General features: G+C 39.4%; 1 protein-coding gene across 5 annotated transcripts in view; it reads left to right on the forward strand.

Moving 5' to 3' along the window:
* NLGN1 (neuroligin 1) overlaps positions 1-22,495 on the forward strand; it is a 628,583-nt gene extending 606,088 nt beyond the window's left edge. For 3 of the 5 annotated variants that reach the window (XM_019478611.2, XM_006260460.4, XM_059731155.1), the window contains 3 exons: positions 10,958-11,170; positions 16,506-17,295; positions 18,400-22,495. In XM_019478611.2, the coding sequence (XP_019334156.1) occupies positions 10,958-11,170; positions 16,506-17,295; positions 18,400-19,222 (1,826 nt within the window). In that variant the 3' untranslated portion in view covers positions 19,223-22,495. The remainder of the gene's footprint in view (positions 1-10,957; positions 11,171-16,505; positions 17,296-18,399) is intronic. The other 2 variants (XM_006260462.4, XM_059731156.1) reach the window with 1 other exon arrangement.
* Positions 22,496-25,368: the final 2,873 nt, after the last annotated feature.

Genomic DNA, 25,368 nt, shown 5'->3' on the forward strand with positions numbered 1-25,368 from the left:
CCAGGAATTAAGCCTCATGGACAAGGAAAATAGAGATAGCCACTGAGGTTATAGAAATGATCTCAGGGACATAGTGAAAGCTACTGGATAAATGCACGGACTTACATCTATTCAGGGACCAAGAACTGGAACTAAGTGGTAGGGAAATGACAAAGCGACCTGGAAACTGTAGTCTCAGGCTGCTAAAACATTTGTCAGTTAAGCAAAGCATGCTGGGAAGAGTGCTTTGTGTTTTAGGAGCTTTCTTATCTCGGAAAGAAGAGCGCTCAGGGATTATGAGAGGTGAAGATGCCTCTTCAGCATCGTGGGAAAACCTGACCCCATGAAGACTTTTGAGCAGAACATTCTGGGTAATATCTCACGTACAGAATGGCCTTTATTTTTTTACTTTTGTTTTTGGGGGAGAACTGTGTAGACCAGTGGTTTTCAACCTTTTTTCATTTGCGGACCTCTCAACAAATTTGAATGGAGGTTCAGACCCCTTTGAATTGTAAGTGTGGGTGTTCAAATACTTTTGGCTGAGCATAATCATCTTTCAGGGACCCCTTAGACATAGACTGTGGACCCCCATGGACCACAGGTTGAAAACCGCTGGTGTAAGCACAACTCTTTGTTTGATGTCTGGTTGCTACAAACTGGAACCTCAATTCAAAGGGAAACTAAAAAGGATCTGTGACTGCAGAAGGGCTGGGGAAAGCATTCTGCACGTGGGAGCCCTTTGTTCAAAGAACCCTGCCGCCGGCTGTCTCGGGGAGAATCTGTGCCGTTCTGAAAGACTGAAGGCTTGTTTGCGCACGGTCATTTTGCATCAGTGTAGCTACACCGGGGTGGGCAAAATACAGCCCACATGCATTTTAATCACCCCACAGCAGGTCCCTTGGCCCCACCTGGCCCAGGTGCAGGGATCATGCAGCTGGTTCTGCCTCCTCCCAGGTGCTGATTCTGTGGGCAGGTGCATGAGGGGAACAGGTCATGGCTCTACCCTGGGGCCTGGCCCCATGCTGTCACCACCTCAAGATCCTGATTCCTTGCTCACTTGTCCCACTCCTGGATGCAGCTCCTCACCCACACACAGCCCCATCCAGTCCACCTGGCTGTGTGCCCTGCCTGCGTGGGTCCTAGCCAGTCTTCATGGAGATCCCAGGATTTCTGGGTAGTGACAGTGCCCAGCGCAGAGTTGCGATCCATTCTGTTCACGTCCCTGCCCGAGGAACTGGCTTTCACAGACATGTGCACAGATGTGCATCCCTGCCTTTCACAGAGATGTGCAGGGAGAGGATCACGGCTCAGCTCCAGCCCCACGCTGTCACCGCACTCCAATCCCAATCCCAGCCCTGGCTGTAGCCTTGCCTGCCTGTCCCACTCTCGAATGCTGCTCCCAACCCACCTGTGGGCCCATCCGAGGGAGCCACTTAAGGAATTCTGGTTATCTGTTGGGGGTGGGGAAGTGCTGAGCCAGCCCATAACAGCTCACTAAAACTCCCGAAGTGGCCCTCCAGTCAAAATAATTGCCCACCCCTGAGCTACACCAATGTGCCTTTGTGAACTGTGAGCCCTGGTGATGCAAGACATTTTACTTTGCTGTAACCCCTGTCTGCATGAAAGTTTCACACTGAAACATCTAAATCAGAGAAAACCCGTGTAAGAGCCAAAGGAGGAGAAGCTTGTTTCCATATAGTAAAGCACTCTACAGCCTCCTGTTTCTGTAGCCTCTTATAAGAAATTCCCAAGAAGAGTAAAAGCCAAGGAGGCAAATTTTTTCTTTGTTATTGCAAGAATCCCTTGGCCCTGGCACATCCCACCAGTGCTGCTAAAAAAAAAAGAACTGGTACTTCAGAAAGGACCTGGACAATGGTAATTATAATTAGTAAAACAATGGTTCTGAATTTATTCAGCATCATGTGCTTCTCTCCATTTGTACTTTCAGAATGCCAAGTCTGGGGAAAAAGATGCAATTTTTAACTTCTTATATCTAGAGCATGGGCCTTTCTCAATTAGCTGATTAAATTCTGTTTCTTTGACACCAGGAATGGGGATTTCCTTAGGCAAATTACTGTATAGCAGCACTGGACGTTGGGAGTCAGAACTGTTGGTGTTCTTAAGAATTTCTGCTTCGCAGTCAGAGTTTAAAAACTTAATGAGTTAGTGCTGTCATTTTGTATTGCTCACAGCGTCGGTTGTTGTTCATAAGCTTTACCTTGAGGTACTGTTCTGATGAGAATAAAACTGAACTGCTGTAGACAAAAATAACTGAGCAGTTTTCTAGTTTTCATAGACGATGAGGCTGTGTGAGTAGTGGGAACAATTATGCACAAATGTCTTCTGGTTTCCGAATCATTTTTCAAGTCAGCCACATTGATACTCCTTGGCATTCACTTTTTCCTGAATAGGAATGGGATTTTGCTCCCTTAATGGACCTAAGTGACCAATCATACGCAGCAAACAATAAGCTGGAGAGAGATGAAAAGTAAAGGGCTTGCAAACAATCCTGATTGAAATATGTTCATGGAAACTGTTTGCTGAACAGCAAGATAAAAAACTATCTAGTTTGCAAGAGAAATAATTTGTCTCAGAAGTGTTATGAATCCTATAGTTGGCCCTAATGCAAATGAATCTAAGGCCTATATGGTGGCTTAATTTTCTGTCTATAAAGCCAGGATAAAGTTGGGATAGCTAGAGCTCCTTAACTAATCGTTCAAGATGAAAGGTACCGTATTTACCTGAATCCAAGATGACCTGAAATTTAAGATGACCCTCTAATGATTAGATTCTATATACAGAAAAATATACATTTAGTATAATTTTCCTTGAATTGGAGGGTCATCTTAACTTTATGCACCCTCCCCCCACTTGGTGCCTACCTCCTTCAGCCTGTCTCCCTCCCCCCAGTCTGGTCTGGAGTCAAAGCTGCAGCAGCTCCCCTGCTGCTGTGAGGTCACCCCTGTGCTCACCCACTCCCTCCCCGCACATCATGCAGCGTACCCCTCACTCTCCCCACCCCTATAGTATATGGTCTCCCCTGTGCTTCCCCCACTGTATCGTGCAGTCTGTCCCCTACACTCCTCTGCTACATGAGCCACCTTGACTCACCCTGGACCCCAGCCATGCAGGGGCAATAGCAGTATCCTTGATACTCAAATGATATGTAAGACTCAAGATGAGGCTTTTTTCCCCTATGTTAAATCAGCAGGGCAGAGACTCCTCTTGGATTCAAATACATGCAATGCTACGTAACTGAGGGTACCTACTATGCACTGGCAATGTCGTTGCCTTTACAGTCTGTTCCACCTTTGACAGCCTATAAAGAATGCATTTGCTTATGAATAAATAAAACATGATATAATGATCCAGTTTGATAATTTGCATGTCTCATAGAATTAAAATGAAATCCTGCTGTTCTCAAGCCATTTATCTTCTTGTAACCTTTATGTATTTGGCGCAGAAACAAGGAGGGAGAAATTTCAGTTTCCTCGGTTCCTAAAATATACTTTAAAAGTGTATGCAAGTTGGCATAGTATTTTCAGAAGCCTTGTTTATACGTTTTTGGAGCTGATGGACTGCAGACTGCTGCCTGTGAAGGTGTATTTGTTAGGCATTGTATGTTTTATGTCCCCCTTTTCCATTTTCTTGATTGTGATTTCTAGTCATTTTGTTATAAGATGACTTGATCCTTTATGCATTAGGAAAAATATGCTATTAATACAAAGGATGTGCTGAGTATTCTAAAATAAGCAGTGTGGTCAGCAAAGTGAAGTGCCATATCCTCTACTTCATGAATATCACATGTACTTTAACGTTCACAGCACTGTTGCACACCTAATAAACGCAAATAGGTTAGCTGATGCGGATTCAAAAGAAATGCTCACAATGGAAAGTTGCACTCTTTAATCACCTTGCTTATAGTGTGCTTATGTCGCACACATTTCTAACTTGATGCATACAGTTTAAAAGACAACATGCATTTTTTTTAGCTGTAATTAGCGTTCAATTTTACTAAAAGGTATGAAAACAAAATATTTCTCACTGAGTAATTTGCAGTGCCCAAGGTAGGCAGGCGAATAGCTGTATTTTCGCTGCTAAATGTTGATGTTTCTGCACATTTGGAAATTAATATTTGCTTTCAGTTGTATAAAACTATAACACTTAATAGTATGGAGATTTGCAAACAATAACTTGGACCATGAACATGTGATTATGGCACATACCTAGATGGCTTGAATGAAATGTGGGTTACAAGTCTAAAGTGGAACTCCTTTAAGTAACCCAAATACTAGAAATTCATTTATTAGTGCATCTTAGGCCCCCGCTACACATTACATATATTTTCCAATTAACTGGTTAATCATGCAATAAATTACTTTGCACATGGCCACATGTGCAAAGTAAGACTGGCCACAAGTGCAAATTAATTATCACACAATTAATTGGTTAATCACGCAATAAATGTAGACCAGCTGCAGGTGCTGATCTAAATTATTACACCATAAAAATGACTATCCACCTATAAAAAGAGTCAATCAACTATAAAGTTAGTGCTTGAAAATGTGTAATAGCTCTATAGCTGGTTTCTATCCAGCTTTAATTTGAACATGTAGGAAGACCCTTAGTGCTTTTATACAATGACTGTTGTTTCTATTTTTATAGCAGTCCTGGCTACCCTGTTCAGCTCTATCAGCTAGAAACTGGTAGAGTTTCTATCATGCTCAGTGAAAAGTTGTTATAATTTATTTTCATTTGGTTTGTTATACAGGGAGCTGTCTTATGTATGAACTTGCAACCTAATTGCAGAACTCTGGAGAGGGAAAGAGTTTTGTCAGTTCCCCACTGAGAAGGGAGGCAAAGTGGGATGGCATATATCAATCCATTAGCTTAGATCAGAGTATGTCAATGGATCATCCTGTTTTAAAACTGAGATTTTAAGACCTGTGGTCCTTCCTTGGAAAGGTTTTTCAGCCCCTGCCCCACCCTGTTAAGGTGAATGTTCATAGGAAGTAAAAGCTTAGAATAACTCATTCTAATAATTCTTTGGATTTATATGGTGACTTTCAATTTCCCTCAGTCTCTTAGCATTTTACCACCTTGTTACTGGTACGAGTTGTGGGGCTTGGGCCCCCTCTTGGCTGATGCCCTACTCACTGGTGATGACAGGGTGGTCTTTGTGCGTATCACCCGCCTATTCTGGTAGCTACTCCTTCTCGCCTGCCATGACTTGGCCTTATCTTCTTGGGAGAGAGTTCCCCCTCAGGTGACTCTCTGGGTACCACATCCTGGCTTCTTCATGGAGCTCTAATCTCCCTTATACTCCATCCTTACCACATCCAGGGCCTGAATTGGTGTCAGCACCTTGATGTCTCAGGCCACAAATGATAACCCTCTCGTCTGTCAGTTGTCAGTCTTTCATATGACCCAGTACCAGATCCCAATTCTGCACAGGCCATCTCTTGTCGATTTGAGTCGGAATCAGTAAACATAACTGTCTCTTTCTTGAGATAATAACTCTAAAAGGAATACTTAAAATATGAACTATAACAAAAGTATCAGCATCTGCTATATGCTCCAAGGAGCCTCTTCTACCTTTGCAAGTTTTTCCCTTTTCCAGTTACTTGAGAGTCAGCTGGCCTTCTAACTCTTCGCTGCTTCCCCATGGCATTATTGGGGCACTCCCAAGCAAGCCACTGCCCCTCCCTATCTCGGCCCCATCTGACCTGGGTCCAGGGTCTTCCAGGCAGCTCTTGCCAGAACTCCAGCTGCTCATCCTGGTGTCTGTCACTCACTTCTCTTTGGGCCTTCTACCACTTCCACTGTGCATCAGCAGGCACATCCCAGCTCCTTGCTGGTCTGTCTTCCGGGGCCTCTCTGCCACAGGTCTCTCTCATTGGACTCTTCGCCATGTGTCTCTTTCTAGTGCTTCTCTGCCACAGGACTCCACCCCACCTCTGGAGTCTCCTCTCCACATGCCTCCCTGTGGCACATCTCTCTTTGATGCCTCTCTGCTGGCAGACTCCACCCCTCTAATGGAGTCCTCCACTGTGCATCTCCACCACTGGGCTCCACCCCTTCTCTGCACCAATCTGCAGGGCCATGCCACTCCAGAAATGGCGCACCAGAGTCCGATGTGCCACAGCCAGCTCTCCACCTGCACTCACCAGCTGCCCTAAGGTAAGCAACAGCGGGGACCGCTGTGGTAGACTTCCTTGCAGCCTTTCCCATTCCCTTTCTCTTCCTCCGTCACACCCCTCTTTATAGAATTAATATCCTTCCAAAAAAGGACATTTTTTTTTTAGTATAAGCCTGAATGAATTATCATATTACAAAACTTCCCAGTGCTTGAATATGATGGCTCTGCTGGTGGCTGGGTTGTATGCATTTACCCATGTGCTTGTAACATAAAGAGGACTGGTGTGTTTAATCAAACCTCGTCTTAAGCAAAGCAAGCCACAGTCATCGCTGGCATAACTCCAGGTTTAAATATACCTCTCCATCCAGAACCCACCACAGCAAGGTTGAAACATGTCACCTGATCACTCTAGCTCCCTACAGATATTGGGAAGAGAATAATCAGGTATGTGCCTATAAAGACACTACACTTAATAAATCTGCCTTCTTGTTTTGTGCAATACAGGCAAATAAAAACATATTGAAACAAGCTCTGATTTGGCACAAATGTTAACGAGAAGCAAAGTTTTTTCCCACTCACAGGTCTCAATTTGGTCCGTTTTGATCTTGGATCTCTAAAGAGCAGATTTGTGCAGAGTGTCTTAGAAAGAGATGGGCTTAACCACCTTGAACAGTTCTTCACTAAAAAATAAAGAACATCTCATCTGTCTTATCAGTCACTTCACCCACTTCCTCACAGTTTGCATGCTTCTGAGCCATGCTGCTAATAGTGCATACAAGCAAAAATGCATGAACAGGTGGTGATATTAGCAGGCTTCTTATGGTTCTGAAAAATGGGACAGAAATGTTTCATGTCTTGGAAGTCAAAATCAATATCCATCCGGCTTGTGTATGTATGGAAGTCAGCCAGTGTGGTTCTTGCTGAAGAGGTGTAAGATATTTCTTCTGCATTGGATCCATTAGTATGGACCCAAGTCATAATTTGTTAAATCTAGATAAATGGAAGCAAATATTATTATCATTAATGTATATTCTTTCTTTCCTTTTAAACTGAAAGCTCCCCCTGCTGTCAAATTTGCTGAACTGAACCTACCTTCCTCAGCATCTGTCTTTAATAACAAAAGTAGTTTTCTGTGAGAACCTTTTTAAAAGGAATTCCTTAACTTTGGGTTATCCAGTTTGCTTTATTTTTTCCAGGGATTTTTCTATTTTGGCATGAACTCCTTTAGTTTCAGCTTTCTTTCATAATGCCTGGCCATCACCATGGCTGATGGTATATCATTGACTGGTCTTGCAAAAAAACATGACTGCTTTTCATTCTGCCGCATGTTGGACATAAGGCATCACATTGGAAGCAGCAATCTTGTGTTTTGGGCCTTCAGGATCCAGCCCCCACCCCAACCCCCAATGCAAGATAAGCCTCCATTTTCCCAACTAATGGCTCAGGGTCACTGCAGCACAGCTGCAGGACACTTCTGAACTAGTGCTGCAAGTCTGCTCATTATCAGAATCTGCATGAGGCCACAGAGCCTTTAAGCATGTTCAGACAAAGAAAGGGAAAAGCTCATTAATTAGGCACTGTGAAGACAATGATCATTACTGTTCTTTTTGTCCCAAGGGCTTCTGGGTTTCAACTTGAGCCTGCTATTCTAAACCTGTGCCAATCACTCTCATGCTCTTCAAGCCTGCTGTGCTGAACTGACAGCTTACTAACTGGCTGTAATCTAATCAGAATAAAGGATAGGAATGACTTCCTTGGATTTATAGTCACAAAACTCTACAGCTCCCTTAAATATAGCGGTAACATTTCCTTAAATTCACAGGTGCTCAAAGAACTTCCTATTTTTAAGCTCCAAGCAGATTAAAAAGTAAAACAAGGTAGCAAACTTTCATTCTCTGTCCCTTTCTACTCCTTTTATTCACATCCTGCTTCAGTATTCCTAAAGAAAATGATTTTCCGGGGCCAAATATGTCTGCCTTTCATGCAGTCTTAATAACCTGCTTGCTGTAGAGGTAGGACTTAGCACTAGTACTTGTATGTGTGCAGGGAAGAATAAGACTTATGCCCAAATACAAGCAAGAAAAGACCATTGACAGAGGGTAAGAGAGCCTCGTATTCCTCCTAGCTCATTTCAGGAATATTGAATTATAATAAGTTGCAATTAGCAAAATAATAATGAATAAATAATATTGATTATTCCCTCCCAAAGCCTCCCCATGTGCTTTGTGGTATTTCCCTGTTTGATGCCTTTTGATGGTCTGTTCAGTTTTGCAGCTTAACAGTCTAAATGTTTGTTTTCAAATTGCAGAATATGGGATGGCTTAAAGTATAGTATAGGACTAAGTATCTGCTATAACTACACCGAACAATGTGTGCCAATTAGACGTAGTGCTTTAAATCATAAAATTGGAGAATTGCTGGCCAAGCTCCTCATGGCACCTGCCTGTTCCCTCTTCATGGTAATGAAGATCAAGATGCAGCTATACCAACAAAACCACTTGCACTAAATGTAGCATAGCCCATATTATGTATGCAGGAAGTTAAACTCGTTTTTAGTACGCTTAGAAAGGTCTCCTAGAATAAATGTCTAAGCATTTGACTGGATACTAAATAAATTATATTCATCAAGAGTTGCATTAGCAGAATAAAGTAATAAATGGCATGTGGATTATATAGACTATTGCTTATTGTGATAGGATTTTAGTTATATAAGAAAAGGCCAGTAGTTATGCACTTCATGGCCGCGTCCACACGTGTGGACACTTGTTTCCCGCAGAACAAGAAGGGAGCAGTGGACATCTTGTGCCACTGATACTAGTCCCTGGGGAAATGCCTGTGCCATGTGCCCTCTGGCATGCGGTAGGTTATCCCAGGTGGAGTAGGAGAGGCTGGGGCCAGCACCGGGGTGCTGGGGGTCTTCTTCATCCTTACCTGGGGTGCTGGGGGTCTTCTAGGGCTGCAGCAGGGGTGATCCTGCCACTCAGAGTCTGGCTGGCAACTGGAGCAGTTTTGGGCAGTGTGCACTGGCAGCACCAGTGTGCACCAGTTTTGGGCAGTGTGCACTAGCACCACGTGTGCCGATCTGCTTTTGCAGTTTTTTTTGACCCTGGGACCCCCACCCTTGCTGCTACCTTGCAGAACAAAGAACAACTTAATGTGTGGTATGTGGCACCATGGACATGTCTGTGGCACCACATACCGCGTGGCCACGCTCGTCTGGATGTAGCGCATGAGGCTATACCTGTCAGATAGTGGTCTAACATCTTCCAGGTTCAGTAACTTAAAGTGTTTGAGCCATAAAAATCAACGGACCTAGGTTCCTAAACACCTTTGGGCTGTAGTAACCAGCAGCTGCAAATTAAGATTTTTTTTTGGTGTTCTTTTAGTCCTGTCAACATTACATAGATAGTTGTTCTTCAAAATTTAAAACCTAAGAGCTGCTCTTATCACTGTTGATGAAATGGTGGGAGTTTTGTCAGAGAATTATTTTCTGTTTCTTCTGGGAAAGTACTGTAAACTTTTGTTTTGAGTCTCAATCTTGGTGCCAGAGAAGAGTTAAATCAGTGCAATTTCAACTAGAACAGAGGACCCACTAACATTTAGTTCATGGGGAGATAATTGTTTTAATAGTTGTACTTCTCTACAGGGCACGCATTGAAAGGCTGTTATATTGTCCATTTTGTGGGTGTTAAATCAGTTCCATATGCAAGTAGAGGCTTTCAGTTTCTTTAAAAATGCTGGTATTATTTAAACATTTGCTCATAAGGCTTTGCAGGTTGGAAGTAGTATCCAATAGGATCAAAAAGCAAAATGGTATCTTTTACCAGCTCAGACTTTTCTCTGTGTTGATTGCCCATCTTTTCAAGTCAGCTGACTCTAAGGATGAAAAGAACAGCAGTACACACAAAGCTATGGGCCTGCTGTGACTGGGGAAGCACAGGCAGCTCTGCACCTAGTACACACCTCCGTTCCTCTCCACGCCTAACTACAAGGAAACAATCCTTGCACTCTGTGGTTTACATCTGAGCTCTTGCCTGTTGTGTGTCTTTTAATGCAGATTCAGTTAACCCAATTGAAGGGAAATGGTTTGGAGCTTGTGGGGGAGCCAGTCAAGCTGTTCAATCCCATCTATCCCCCAACATAAGTTTGGTAGGAGTAAGGACAGAGGGACAGGAAAAGAAAGAGGAGAAGAGGCCATATGGTGTGGTACGGGGTACCTGTGCCCCAAGCAATGAATTGAATACAGCAGTAACCCATCCAGCATACACAGAACCCATGTCCATACATGCATATAGCAGTCGGATGCTCTGGTGAACACTATGTTGACAAAAGGTGCTGCCAAGCAGGCGTGCACTGAACATGCCCCTGTATTTCTTGTAGTCTGCATCCATATTCTACATTATTATTTTTCTTTTCTTTATTCTTATCTTTGTATTTTGGTGGTGCCCACAACATGGAAGTCTGTCTCTGTTTTCACCCAAAATATGGCTCCTGTCCCCAAGCACTCTGTTACCCAATTTATTACAATTGAAAATCATAGGTACCTGCTCAGTTGTGACCTATTAGATACTGAAATGAATGTCTATGATGCATTATACATTGTACGTTACCCACTTTAATTTATCTTTGCAATAGGACAATGAATACCAAAGGATATAGTGTAGGATGGCTGAGTCATTTGTTTCCTGTATCCGCCTGGCAACATTTTACAATGCAAATATGTAGTACTTAGCACCATTTACATTACAAACATTGCTGAAAAGTTATTTATTGCAGTGTAGTAAACATGGTTTGAAGAACACCTGCTAAACCTTTTCTGTTTCTCATTTACATTGTCAGGTTTCTTGAGCACTGGGGATCAAGCAGCAAAAGGAAACTATGGCCTCCTCGATCTTATTCAAGCTTTGCGATGGACTAGTGAAAATATTGGGTTCTTTGGTGGTGACCCACTAAGAATAACAGTTTTTGGATCGGGTGCAGGCGGTTCATGTGTCAATCTGTTGACTTTATCCCATTATTCTGAAGGTAACCGTTGGAGCAATTCAACCAAAGGTATTATGCCGGTTGCAAATTTTGACAATTTTGGTGTCTGCATGCCACCACCATGAGTAGTATGTGATGCTCTGTATATCTCTCTCTGTTCCTATGGACCGTTGAGTTCAGTAATAAGCAGACTTTTGAAAGGCTGTACTAGCTGCCTTCTCCCTTGGCTCTTCTGTGCATGTTTAAATTTTGGGTCACTTTCTTCTTTTTCTTATGGACCTTTGTTAGAAACACTTTTACAGTAGACTTCTGAACAGCACACACTAAGTGCATCATTTTTGTCTCTTCTTTCCTACCTAAGGGTGTACTCTTTGGAAAGCCAGTCAGTGATGCTCACAGTAGATGAGGCCCCCTATATTCAATCAGTCATCAAAAAAATGTTTAGTTTCTCATGAGGAACAGGATTTAAAGAAAAATAAAATGACACAGTTTCTCTTTTCAGGGATAATGGCTGAAATGCTTAAAACTATTATCTTGTGTGACGGAAACAAGTGCCTGGTTCAGAAATCTTTTGTCTGAAACTGCATGAATTTCACTTGCTGTCATCTGAGAAAAGAATATTTTGAATGTTTTGCATGCATGATCCAAAATTGTCAAAGCATCCAGGTTGCAAAGGATTTTATATATATATATATATATATATGTTTTTCCTATTCCATAACTAACACTGTTTCTCCCTAGTTAAGGCAGACAGCAGGAAATAAAATACATGCTGTTTGAGGCCAAAAACCCTATTTTCCTTGTCCTACAATTTTGGCACCAGAGTTCCACACACTTTTTCTCATTTGCATGGCCACTGATTATTGATCACATAATTATTATTTTTTACCCAGTCTTCTCATTGCTTTCACAGATTTATGCTGCATTATTTTAGAAATATTTGGCAGGTCTCAGAATGCCATATAGGGTTCTCTGATTTACCCTGTGGTAGCCTTGTTGGGGTCTGAGCGTACAGCCAGACAACTCTAACTCGAGTGATGTCAGCAGAGTGACTTCTAATCTAGGCATGATCCAAAGCCTGCTAAGAGGAACAAAAAGATCCCTAGGCTTTGGATCAGACCTTGTACTGGTATAGCTGCGAGAAGAATCAGGCTGATCCTCTTTTATGTGAACAGTACTATTGGGGAAATATTACCAGAACTGCAGGTTTAATTTTTCATATTTTTCCAGAATTTAATTTTTTTTAAATGACACTTTTACCAATATTCTGCAAAAATGTGTAATAACTCTGTAGCTTTTCCCTATGATATCATTAATTGAACGTGTAGCCAGGTGCTTCCTTGGGACTGAGAGCCCTGTCAGCTACAGACTTCCAGGCATGAGAGCTTGCTCCTTGCTGGGGCAGGGGGAGCCTAGATTTGTGATCCTGGGCTCCTTCTGCACCGGCAATAAGGCATGATTGGACCTGATGCTGGATCCCATAATCACATCTCTTGCCATGCACATGTGGCATGTCCAGAGGTGCAATTGTGGGGATTGTGCATCAGACCCTATTGTGCCTTTACTTCAATGTCTGGCTAGGGTCTAAGTGTAGAAACTCAGGTATACATTTGACTTATACAATAATTTAGATATTTTTTCTATTTCAACTTGCTAAGCAAATACAACGTTTTGGGGAAACGGCCTTTTGAGCCAGGAGCTGACTTATCTAGCTTTTGAGTCTGAGACAATGGGTTATATTATGCAGTCAGTTTTTCAGCAGAACTCACAATGAAGGTTCTTTGTGGCATAATGTATTAAGCATGGAGCTGAGAGTCAGGCAACCTGGCTTCCATCCTCCATCACTTGTTTCTCTGGTCTTAAATCTAATCCAAAGCAGCTCATTTAATGCTGAATACCCTATGCCTTCATCTGCAATAACTGGACCGTTGAGATCTGCACTCTGTGAGCAAACTCTTCTCTGTCATGTTCTAACACAAAAAGAAAATCGTCAAGAGCAGAAGTCTATGGAGGAACTGATCTAACTAGGTGCTGAGTACCATGCAAATAAGGGATCTTTTGGGTTGGTTGGTGTACCAAAAAATTAATAAGTGGCTCAAACTAAAAAGTGTATATTTGGGGGGTTTGGTAAAATGGGAAAAATTTGTCTTGGGGTTGACTCCAAATACAAGGTATTTTATTTTTTTTAATATAAATGCAAGTCAATTTTAAAAGAAGAAAAATGCTCTTTTAAGAATGAAAAGTCAAAATGTGTCATTTAAGATACCTTGAAAGGTTGTAGCATTCTCAAAATTGTGGACTCAGGTGAAATTATTTACCAAAAAAAGTTCACCTGAGTCTAGTTTTGAGTGCTTCTCTGGTTACCCTCTACTCCCACTGACCAGTGCATTAGGCAGTTGCCAAGAGGTACTTGGCACCTTGCAAGATGATGCTGTTAAATAATCTACTTCACTTGTCTGCAAAATGGAAGCAGTACTTCCTACTCATTGTAAAGTACTTTAAAATCTGAGGGTGAATAAATATAAGTTATTCCCTTCCTGAGACTTTCAATATAAGAAATTGCAGGATATGGCATATTACGTGTTAAAATCCCTTGTACATCAGCCAGCTCCCCTGTGAGCCACAGTGAGGGTATAGGTATTGTATTATATTATATCTCTTGTATTATACATGGTTGCTGGTGGAAATCAGTTACAGTATGAAAATTACTTTTCACAGTGTCATCCATTTTTCACTGAAAGATTCAACAGAAGTATTGTTTTTAAGTAACTGAATTAAGCTTTATGGCCAGAGGACTGGACTTTTAACTTAATCTAGCCTTTCCTGTAGTATTTAACAAGCCATAGTGTTTATATCAGCACTTTTTTGACATGTAACTTACTCTTTTTTGTTCCCTCGTGGGTTTATACAATATTTCTAAACAATAAAAGCATAAGATATTTACAGAATATGCAGAAAGAAAAAAATGTGCAACATTATCAAATACATTGTTGTAAACATTTCTGCATGTATTATCTTGCTGTACATACTCCAAAGGCCAGATCCTCAGCTGGTACCAATCACTGCTGTTCCATTGCCTTCCAGATGATTTACATTCACTGGAAAGCTGGTCCTACGGATTAAAAAAAAAAAGAATTTTCAATTGCTCTGTTTCAAAGGTTCTTTCTTAACTTTTACCTAACTCTTTATAAGGCAAAACTCTTAGGGAAAGAATATTGTGGTTACTCATCTATCCAGAAATAGACAAAAGTCCCATTTTCAAGTTCTCATCACTGCCTGATTTCAGTTTTGCCTGCAGAAAGGTGTCAAGTAAAGATAAAGGGTTAGCATTTGGCTCTGTTGGCTTCTGAAAGGATTTTGAAACTCCCCAAAGAGTCTAATTTACAAAATGTCTGCATTATATGCTAGCTAACTTTGGAGTACAGTTCTGATCTTGCAATTTGATACATGTGGGCAGGTTCCTGGTTTCATTGGGACTCTCTTGGTGGTTTTGGATCCATCTAGGAAAATCACATTGTAGGATCAGGACCATAACTTTCATTGTTAAAGAGCCGGATTCTGACAAAGGTTGAGCACCTACCATTCTCGTTCACTTGAATGGGAGTTTCCAGGTGCATGATCACCATGGTTCAGTACAAGGATACAGGGTTTGCAAAATTCAGTAGCAGGGAGCCAGATGTTGCCTTCAGTTACTCAGTTGCAAAACTAGAGTATTGGCTTAAAGTTGATAGAATTATCTCAGGTTTGAAGCAATGTAACTAAAAGCAGATTTTAGCCCATATACTTTGTTACCACCAATTATATGCGCTACCTGGAATTTTTCATTAGCTATAGTTATCTGTGACATATAGGTCAAATTAAAAAATATTTTTTTCAGTAGAGTGCACAAAGAGACTGTGGAATTGCAAACAGCTCTTTGTCCTTCAGCTGTAACAATTTTGTGAGGATGCAGAAAGAGTTTTAAAATGTTTATTAACAAGATGGAGAAAATATAACACATAGATACGTTCTATTTTTGTTCTTAGCCTTGGTTGAAAGGCAGAAGCCTAACTGAGAAGGTCCTTCATGACCTCCTTGCAGAAGAGTCAGATGCAAAATCCCTATTGAAAGCAAAGCTAACTTCTCCAGAGGGGATGGGAAGGAGCAAAGAGATGTCATGGCCCAACCCAGAAAGGAGAAAAAAACATATAAGAACAGTCATTCCAGTCTCAAACCTGAAAGATTTCTCAATGAGCCAGCTAGAAATCACCCAAAGGATTTTCTGCACACACTTGCTGTATGAGTCATGGCTTAGAGACACCTAGTGAAGTCCTAGCGCTACTAAAACCAGTAATAGTCCTTGAGGGAGTCGGGATTCCTCCCACAATGTAGATAAAAATACTGAAAGAGGGGAGGAGATTTCCACTTCAAGTAAGGCTGGTTTTATCTGTGAACAGCTATGTGGGTCCAGGTTCTTCTCTTACATCCAAATTAATTGCACTAGAGTTGATGGAGTTTACCTCGGGTTTTTCACAAGCATTAGTGGGATGAGGATGTGGTCCCTGTACCTCTCACAACTGAATGCTTCAACACGTGTTTAAAAGTCTAAGTCACAAAGCAGCATTTTGAGATATTCAGTGTAAAACATCATTTTCCTCTTTTATTTAATGTGATCACCATAAACCTTGATTAAAAATATGAGTCGTTTTTTAATAAGAAATTATCTTGACTTTTAGATAAATCAGTTAGGAATTTAAAAGCTGTCCAGCACCTTGTCACATGTGGCTTCAGAATATAAGCTTTATTATGTATATTATTCAGAAGCACTGTACATCTCAAGCCAAGTTCAGTCCTAACCAGAATGTAAAAAAGCCATATATTAGGTGTTATCCAGTATTTAATTTAAAACATGATCACACACCTGCAAGCCATTACTGGCTTGATCATTGGCCAAGAAATTAATCAGTTTCAGAGCTTTTCCTTTAACCCAATTAATGACTTTTATTGTTATGATACTTTTCAAAGTAAATAATATTATCATACATGAGATACAACATCAAACAATTCCTGCCACTCTTTTGTGTTCCTCACTTATTACCTGCAGGACAAATCGTCAGCTGGAGTAAATCATTGCAACTCCATTATGCTTCAGTTTTGCCTCTCTGTTGGTCCATGGTTTATGCACATTGGTGCATTTAATTTTGGTACACATTAGATGTGGCAGGTCTAACCATTGGTTAGACCAGTGTTAGGTCTAACCATCATGCTGCATTTATGTATTAGGAAGACACCTACCCCCCTCCCCCCAAATTTCTGTATTGTAAAAATGAAGTTTCCTATTATCTCACAAACTTCCTCTGTTATTTATGAACATGTAACTGTTTAAACATTACCTCAGTACTTTTTCGTACATGTTTTCCCACAGGACTTTTTCAAAGAGCAATCGCTCAAAGCGGGACAGCTCTCTCCAGCTGGGCAGTGAGTTTTCAACCTGCAAAATATGCCAGGATGTTGGCTACTAAAGTTGGTTGCAACATGTCCGACACTGTAGAATTGGTGGAATGTCTACAGAAGAAGCCTTATAGAGAACTTGTTGACCAGGACATTCAACCAGCGCGATACCATATAGCCTTTGGACCAGTAATTGATGGTGATGTGATACCAGATGACCCTCAGATACTAATGGAACAAGGAGAATTCCTCAACTATGATATAATGTTGGGAGTAAACCAAGGGGAGGGGTTAAAATTTGTTGAAAATATAGTTGATAGTGAAGATGGCATATCAGCTAGTGATTTTGACTTTGCTGTTTCTAATTTTGTTGACAATTTATATGGATACCCTGAAGGCAAAGATATATTGAGAGAAACTATCAAATTTATGTACACTGACTGGGCAGATCGACACAATCCTGAGACAAGAAGGAAAACGTTGCTTGCTTTGTTCACTGATCACCAGTGGGTTGCACCAGCAGTGGCAACAGCAGACCTTCACTCCAATTTTGGATCCCCTACATACTTTTATGCCTTCTACCATCATTGCCAAACAGATCAGGTACCTGCCTGGGCAGATGCAGCCCATGGGGATGAGGTCCCTTATGTATTAGGAATCCCTATGATTGGTCCTACTGAATTGTTTCCTTGTAATTTCTCCAAAAACGATGTTATGCTAAGTGCAGTAGTGATGACATACTGGACAAACTTTGCAAAAACTGGGTAAGTCTTAGTGCGGAAAAGTAACTTTCTATAAAAGTTGAGGAGCTGATACCACAGTCCTTTCTTGTTCTGTTCACCGGGGACTACATGGGTGATGGGGTATAGACATGAGGAAGGGTTGCAGTAGTGGGCTGGGAGTTACATTTTTTCTAATGTCTCTGTTCTTGGTATTAAGTGGTCTAGGTGACCATTCTATACCTAACAGCTTCCCTGACATTTTTTTTCTATTATAACCTGATGTTTCTCTTTCTCATAGTATAATGACTGCCCTTAAAAATATTTTTGGGCTTTGAAAGATATTGATGCTTTGAGAGAGATTCTCTACATTTAAATTGGGGAACTCTGCTGCAATGACTAATATGTCTAATATTTAAGTGTGACCATTGTATAAGAAATTGTGACATGTATCATACTGACTAAGGAACACGCTGAGGTGGTATGTAGAAATTATGAAGTGCAGAACATAAAAAAAAATTAACATACCCCAATATTTGATCATACTGCAGTATTGGTGGCATTTTGATTGCATGAAATAGGAGATGCCGAAGTGAAACATCAATTCTTTTAATAGTGTGCTCTTATTAAAATAACAGGCAGTTAGGAATTTAAAATACTGAGGTCCAGAACTACAGAGATGCTGAGCACTATCAGCTCCTGCAGACTTCACTGGGAGTTGACAACTCTTTTCAGCACTCAGGTACTCATTGGATCAGTCTGTAAACTGTTATATGCCATGCCAAATTAACTTGCTGGCCTCTTACCTCAAAAGACATGAATTTAAATTACGTATGAAAGAAGCTTAATGTCCTCTCTCCCTAGTTTCTAGTAGAGAGTAATCGGAATCACTAGCACAGACTGTTGTCAATGTTTTCTGAAGGGACAAGGGATAGAAAGTTAGCGTTGCTGCTGATTGAGGCACATGAAGCTCATTGACAAAGCTAAGCAAGGGAACCTTGCCCCGTGATGGTTGATTCTAAAGACTGCCGTTAGAATTGTCTTCAGTTCCTCAAATGCTATTTTCTTACATGCCTGGTTTACATTTACAGTACAAAACCTCTGACATGCAAACATCTCATCTTGTTTTTTTCTTTTCCTTTTGTTTAGTGACCCCAATCAGCCAGTCCCACAAGACACGAAATTTATCCATACAAAGCCCAATCGTTTTGAGGAAGTAGCTTGGACCCGATATTCTCAAAAGGACCAATTGTATCTTCACATTGGATTAAAACCACGTGTGAAAGAACATTACAGGGCCAATAAAGTGAACCTGTGGTTGGAATTGGTACCTCATCTGCACAATCTTAATGACATTTCACAGTATACCTCTACCACAACTAAAGTGCCATCAACTGATATTACTTTCAGACCAACAAGGAAAAATTCTGTTTCTGTCACTTCAGCCTTTCCCACAGCCAAACAAGATGATTCTAAACAGCAACCAAGTCCATTTTCAGTGGATCAAAGGGACTATTCCACAGAGTTGAGCGTTACGATTGCAGTGGGAGCATCTTTGCTATTCCTGAACATTTTGGCCTTTGCAGCATTGTACTACAAAAAGGACAAGAGGAGACATGATGTTCATAGGCGATGTAGCCCACAGCGTACTACTACCAATGATCTTACCCATGCACAAGAAGAGGAGATAATGTCCCTCCAAATGAAGCACACTGACTTGGATCATGAATGTGAGTCTATCCATCCACATGAGGTGGTTCTTAGGACCGCCTGTCCCCCAGACTACACACTAGCTATGAGAAGGTCTCCTGACGATATTCCCTTAATGACACCCAACACCATTACAATGATTCCCAACACTATACCGGGGATTCAGCCCCTACACACATTCAATACATTTACTGGAGGACAGAACAATACTCTGCCCCACCCCCATCCCCATCCTCATTCACATTCAACAACCAGGGTATAGCCAGACAAGATGAAACAAACTTTATTTTTTGATGGATTACAGTAGGTGAGATTACGGAAGATTACTTGGCTTTCAACCTACAAGACTCTTATTATTTAAATATGGAGGAATATTATGTGAATATACATATCAAGAACTTTGGGGGTTTTGAAAAAAAATGAATTGTACATATATACAAATGAACTTAAACAAACCCAACCGTTTGCAATTGCTTGAAGCAGTTGTCCTGAATGATACTTTTTCATTTACATTCAAGTATTCATTTTTTGAAGATTTAAGTTACATAATTGAATTAGGCATGTGCAACACAAAAACGAAAGAACTATGACTGAAAATTAAAAAAAATCTATAAATATGCACAAGGGACACACTAATGGAATGTCAGATAATTTTCACCAATTTTTATTTGGAACTGTTTTATTATGTAGACCATATTTACATATTTGGATAAGTACACAAAGCACCAATGCTGTTAAGGCCTTAGTAAGGGGCTCATGCTAAAATCTGCCAGTCAAACAAAGAAGTTTTAAAGCCTGGCAGGTAAAACATTATCACATAAGTGCTGTCAGTATAAAAGTTGTGGGAATAAGGGAAACTGGATATTTTTAGCACGATGTGCATGATAATTTATATGCTTGGTGGCTGTGCTGCTGATTAAGCCGTAATTAAAATTCTTCTCATCCCATTGGAGTTTTTAATAGAAGCTTCCTCCATCAATTGGCAAACCAAAAGAAGATTTTCTTAAAGGGGCAAAAGTAATTACAGTAAAATATTTCACAGTAGCTTCAGTAATAGAAGGAATTGTGGTACTTCTTAAAGGTATTTGATGGTCCTGTAGGTATATAGTGGTGAACACTCGCTGATATGAATCCCAGGAAAAAAAATCTCTGTGTTGTTAACGTTCTGTTTCATTTCCACCTAAATAATACTATAAAATGTAATCTGAATGGAACCTCCTTTGATGAAGGCTTTATAATTTACTGTGGTTAAGTTACAATATATTTAGTTCATATTGGTAAGGTAAAGTGTGTCCAAAGATTTAATTGAAATGTTATTTTGCAATATTAAGACGCCCCAGTACTACCACTCTGATTACAGCTGTCAGTCATTGGTTTAACTCATGTTGCATGTGACAAAGTGTCCTGATAATATTTTAATATGAAGTTATTTCCCTTTTTGGTACACATTATCTTTGCCATTCAAGTGAATTAATTGGACAAGATCGCTATAGGGTGTAAATGTAGATGCAGAGGGTGCATAAAGTTGGAGACCTCCAAAAACTGGAAATTTTTAAACCAGAATCTTACATATATTTATGCGATTTTTAAATGAATGTCCTGAAATCACAAAAAACTTTTCATTCCCCTTTTGCTTTCCAGTAATGGTATAATCAATCCTTTCAAAATGTTTGTATATGTAATCAGATGTACATTTATATAAAAAAAAAATTGAGATGGACTTAAGAGCACATCCCAGATAAATACTTTCTCTCTTACCTGTACTATATTTCTATTAGACAAAAGTTATGTGATTTTTTTTTTTTACATTTTTTCAAATTACTAGCAATTTTGATAGTTTGTAAGATAATGCAAAGAACTTTCTCTGACAAACTAACTGCAGTAACATTTCTTTTCAGTTACTCTTTTTCAAGAATGAAGGCTTATTACACACAAAAAAAATTGTATACTACTTGATGGAAAATTACTTTGTACTTCTTGGCCATATTACTGGTCATTGAGTGAAATAAAGATAATCTGGATAACAAATATTATTCCAATGCTAAGAGACCTGATCTTTGCTCATTAAAGAGCTAAAATGTTTATTGCTGTTTTGTCATTTTTTAATGAAGTAATGGTAACTGTCTCAAATAAAGAGTCATTTCTTAAGACCAGTCTGGTTTTTGAAGACATGAACATGCCTTCTACATGTAATAGAACTGCATATGTATGAATCAGTCCTAGCTAAAACAATTCCTCATAAAAACCTTGACATTGTGAATGTATGATGTCTTAGTGTTAGATGATTTCTCATTACTCCAAACTTACCATATTTTTTCAGCCAGAAGTAAAAAAATTAAAAAATGCAAAAAAATAAGTTTGAAAAAGCCATGGAACAGGCCTAATCAAAATAAATGTGCAATACTCCATGAAATGAAAATCACCTGGTTCACACTATATGGGTGATTAAACTTTTGTAGAGTCATTGCTAGAAAGTTATCCTTCAAGGTGCTTTTAAGAATACCAACTACAGATTTTAAAACTGGCAATTCAAATAGCCTCCTCCGTACCTTTCTCCTTTAAAACCCCACTGCCTCCTCCCTGCCTCCTCTTCAGGCATTTCATTAAGCTAAAAATAATAATGACTACAATATAAATTATGGTCCCTGGCTTGGAAAGGTTTATTTCAGAGAGCAGCATTAAGGGTAATCTTCAGAGTCTTCAAAATCCAGAGTGGTCTATGTACAATTTCTGCCTGATGTGGTTGTGCTTTTAGACTGTGACCTGCCAGTGTAAACCAATAAAACAAATTGTCTGCCATCTGATAATTATTGTTTAATAGGAAGATTGTATTTTGCTATGTTGATGAAACAAACTAAAACAAAAAAGAACAAAAATATGGATGGCCATAAACAAGATATACATGAAATATGATTTTATGTACTTTTCTTAACTTTATCAAAACCAAATAACTTTCTACTATAGTTTGATGGTGGCCATATATCTATATCTATATCTCTATATATACAGTATCTGGTAATTGTTTACTTTTATTAGTTCCAAAATAAATGATTTAGGTAAACCAAGCATGACACTACACTTTTTATTTCTGTCAGCCAAGAAAAGTATAAATGTAGGAGGAGGAGGCGACAATGCAAATTTCATAACTTTTAATCCTGTTCAAAAAAGTTTATTCATGTGATGCAGATATTATGAATGATGTTTCAGTTGGTGCTTTATTGTAGTAGAGTCCCTGGCTTTCTGAAAGTAAACCAACATCCCCCGTGTGAATATAACTTTAAGAAAGGTCAGAAACTGTTTTTAAAGCTGAAACATAAAAAGAAATAGAGGAGACATTTTGAAATATTTTATTATACTTATGGAATTTAATTGTGTATTTTTATCTGATTTTTCCCCACAAAAATAAGCCATGGAAAACCAAGTTTTATGACGTTTGTTGTATCCTTTCATTGGACCAGATTTGCAATGAAATCAGGATATTAGGATTTGGAAGTTTTAGGTTTAGGAAACATATTAAAAGCCTGTGTTTTCTGCTTTCATGTTTTTGTGAATATGTTCAAGGTGTTTTAAAGAAAATTTGATCATTTCAAGAAAACAATTCTATGGAATCACACTTTCCTTTTTCTGTTAAAACTGAAGACAAAACACTGTGCTGCGTGGACCTTTCTAGGGAAATAAAGCATATTATAACTCATTTTACTTCATACTATCTCAATTGATGATACATATTATATTCTGTCCAGCAACAATTTACAGACTATGGTAACAATCTCACTAAACAGGATGTTTTGTAGGAAAGCATGATTACTGCTGCTATTACATGGATTAAAAATGGCTCTTATAAACAGTAATTTTTAAATTATCGTATATGGTGGTTTTCTAAAACAGAAATATTGCTGCGGAAAATACCAAGGTGAAAAGAAGCCTTAACAAATATGTTACAGCTTTAAAGACACCACTGCATAGAAATTGCTGGGATTTCAGTTGCGAGTTTCACTGATATATTCTGAAGAAACAAAACAGAACTGAATTCATAGGAAGCTGTCAAACATGATGGCATTTTTTACGTTTGCTAATTGTTTTCTTCTGTGGTATTAATTCAAAGTATTGGCCTTTTTCCCTTTTCTAGTAATGATTTGTTATAGGCTATCACTTTTTAATGTAAGCAAACATAAGATAATTTGGTTATTATTGTGAAAAGATGCTCCCAAATAAATTAAATGAGTGGGCACGTCCCTGTCGAGGCTTTGTTATCATTCATTCAACTCTCTTGTTAAGGTGTCTGTTGCAGCAGTTGTTTGGCCTTTTTTCCGAGTCAGTAAACTAAGGGAATTTCTCTAGCAAATATTACAACCTCACTTCCATTTGAAATGGTAACAATTATATGATTTAGCTGTCCTTCTGAGGTCTCCAAATAAATGTGATTGATTTGAAACATGCACTGGTGAAGTAGATTCTTTCACTTAAACATGCTGATTTGATTTAGTTTTGGCACTTTACTAAATTTGTATGCAGGCCAGAAATTAACTACATTTAATAAAGTGTTTAACAGTACGATACAGAAGAATCAATGAATTAACCACAAGCGGTGTGTGAAGTACCTTTTGTCTTGGGTTTTGTTAATGTTATTGTGTAATTGATTTCTTATTTGCACATTCAGTGGAAACTTGATTTAGCAACAGGGTGTATAGATAGTGTATAGCATGTTACCCCTTTTTGTCTGGTGAAACAATGTTGTGTAAAATCTCGTTGGATTGACAGATGACTGATTTCCAAATCTTTGATGGGCAATTCAATCTTCTTTGCTTGCTGTAGACAGTAAATATGTCTGAATAACTTGTGCACATATGAAGCAATGTGGTTTATTTAGAGTGTTTGCTTACTCTTTTTCTGTTTTTTTAAAGAATTAACTAACATTTGAAATTGTAAAATAAGGCTTGGTCTTAGCCTAATCTTTCCACCTGTTGAGGCTGTTGGTAAAACTGTTGTTGACTTCCCTGGAAGTAACATCACACCGTAGAGGTAAATTTTGTACGGTACTTTGAAGTAGTTCAAATGAAGACAAAGTAGCCTGGAAGTTATGAGAGTGATGAAGAAATTTATTTGTGACTAACATTTTTTGGCACGTTATATCCATTGTTTCTGTTCTGGTGAATATGCCATGCCACAGGCCTTCAAAACATGCATAAACAAGGCATATTTTCTGTGACCTTTTTGTGGATACAGCTTAAGGGCAAGTGTCGGTGTTCTGGACTGAAGAGAATCTGGCACCTGATCCTGTCTTTCCCCATTGTCAGGGGCCAGATGCTCCGTTGATGTAAATTTCTCATAGCTCCATTTGACGTCCTATTTATCATAGCTTCATTGAAGTCAGCGGAGCTATGACAATTTATACCAGCTGCGGATCTGCCTCCAGGCCTTGAATGTTCATCATGGCTCATCTCACCCTTTTGCACATCTTGCACCCTTTTGCAATATTTGGAAGTGCATAGAACTGCTAGATTTATGAATGCGGTCGGGTAGCTGACTGTGCTTTACAATGTGCCTGAAATCATTTGTATGACTGTCCAAAACACAAAGGTTGAAACTAACAGACGCTGTCTAGCTTTAATGACATTTTGGTGCATGTAAAAACTCCACAGATGAAGTTATTACAGAGAAAGTATTTACTGAACCAGATTTTCAATATCAAAGTTACTTTTAAAGGATGTTTTAATAACATATACTCAACTATGGGCCAGAGCCTCAAGAGTTATAAGATGTACTTTCACCTGTAGTCAGAGAGAGAGAGATACCAGATGAGGATCTGGTCTAGGATATTTCACTGCTGTGTGCGCAGCCTTCCTGTGCTCCTCCTTCCTGGTTTTGACTGGTAAAGGAACAAGTCCAATGTTGAGTCAAATCTTGTTTCTTAATTTCAGCGATATTGGTTCTGATTTCATGCAGTAACTCTGAATTGACACAGACATCGGAGTTCTGCCTATCTGTTTTATCTACAGTATTGGAAACTCCAAGCATTAAATGTCTACAGATTTTTGTCCTGTGTGGTTAGAGAGTTTAGAGATTAGGTTTTCAAGGTTTTCCCTTCAGCCATAAGGGCTGGGAACATTTTCTTTAGAAAATGTTAGAAAATGTAATATAAGATAGGAAAGGTAAGAAAGTAATACAAGCAGATGTTCAAGAACATAGCCACATATCATAAGAATCCTAATATACCTGTTAGCTTATAACACTGACACTGTGGTGTATAAAAAGCAAGTGCATATAGTTTTGGTCCTGTTGTAGCTAATGGGAATTTTGCTATTTGATTAGAAGAAAGATTGAGCCTGAAGTCTGCATATATTTCCGTGCAACCTAAAACAGGTTGCTTAAATAAATATGACCGTGGGTCCTTCAGTCCTTGGGATA

Source organism: Alligator mississippiensis, chromosome 7, assembly GCF_030867095.1.
Source record: "Alligator mississippiensis isolate rAllMis1 chromosome 7, rAllMis1, whole genome shotgun sequence".
NCBI classification, from domain to species: Eukaryota; Metazoa; Chordata; order Crocodylia; family Alligatoridae; genus Alligator; species Alligator mississippiensis.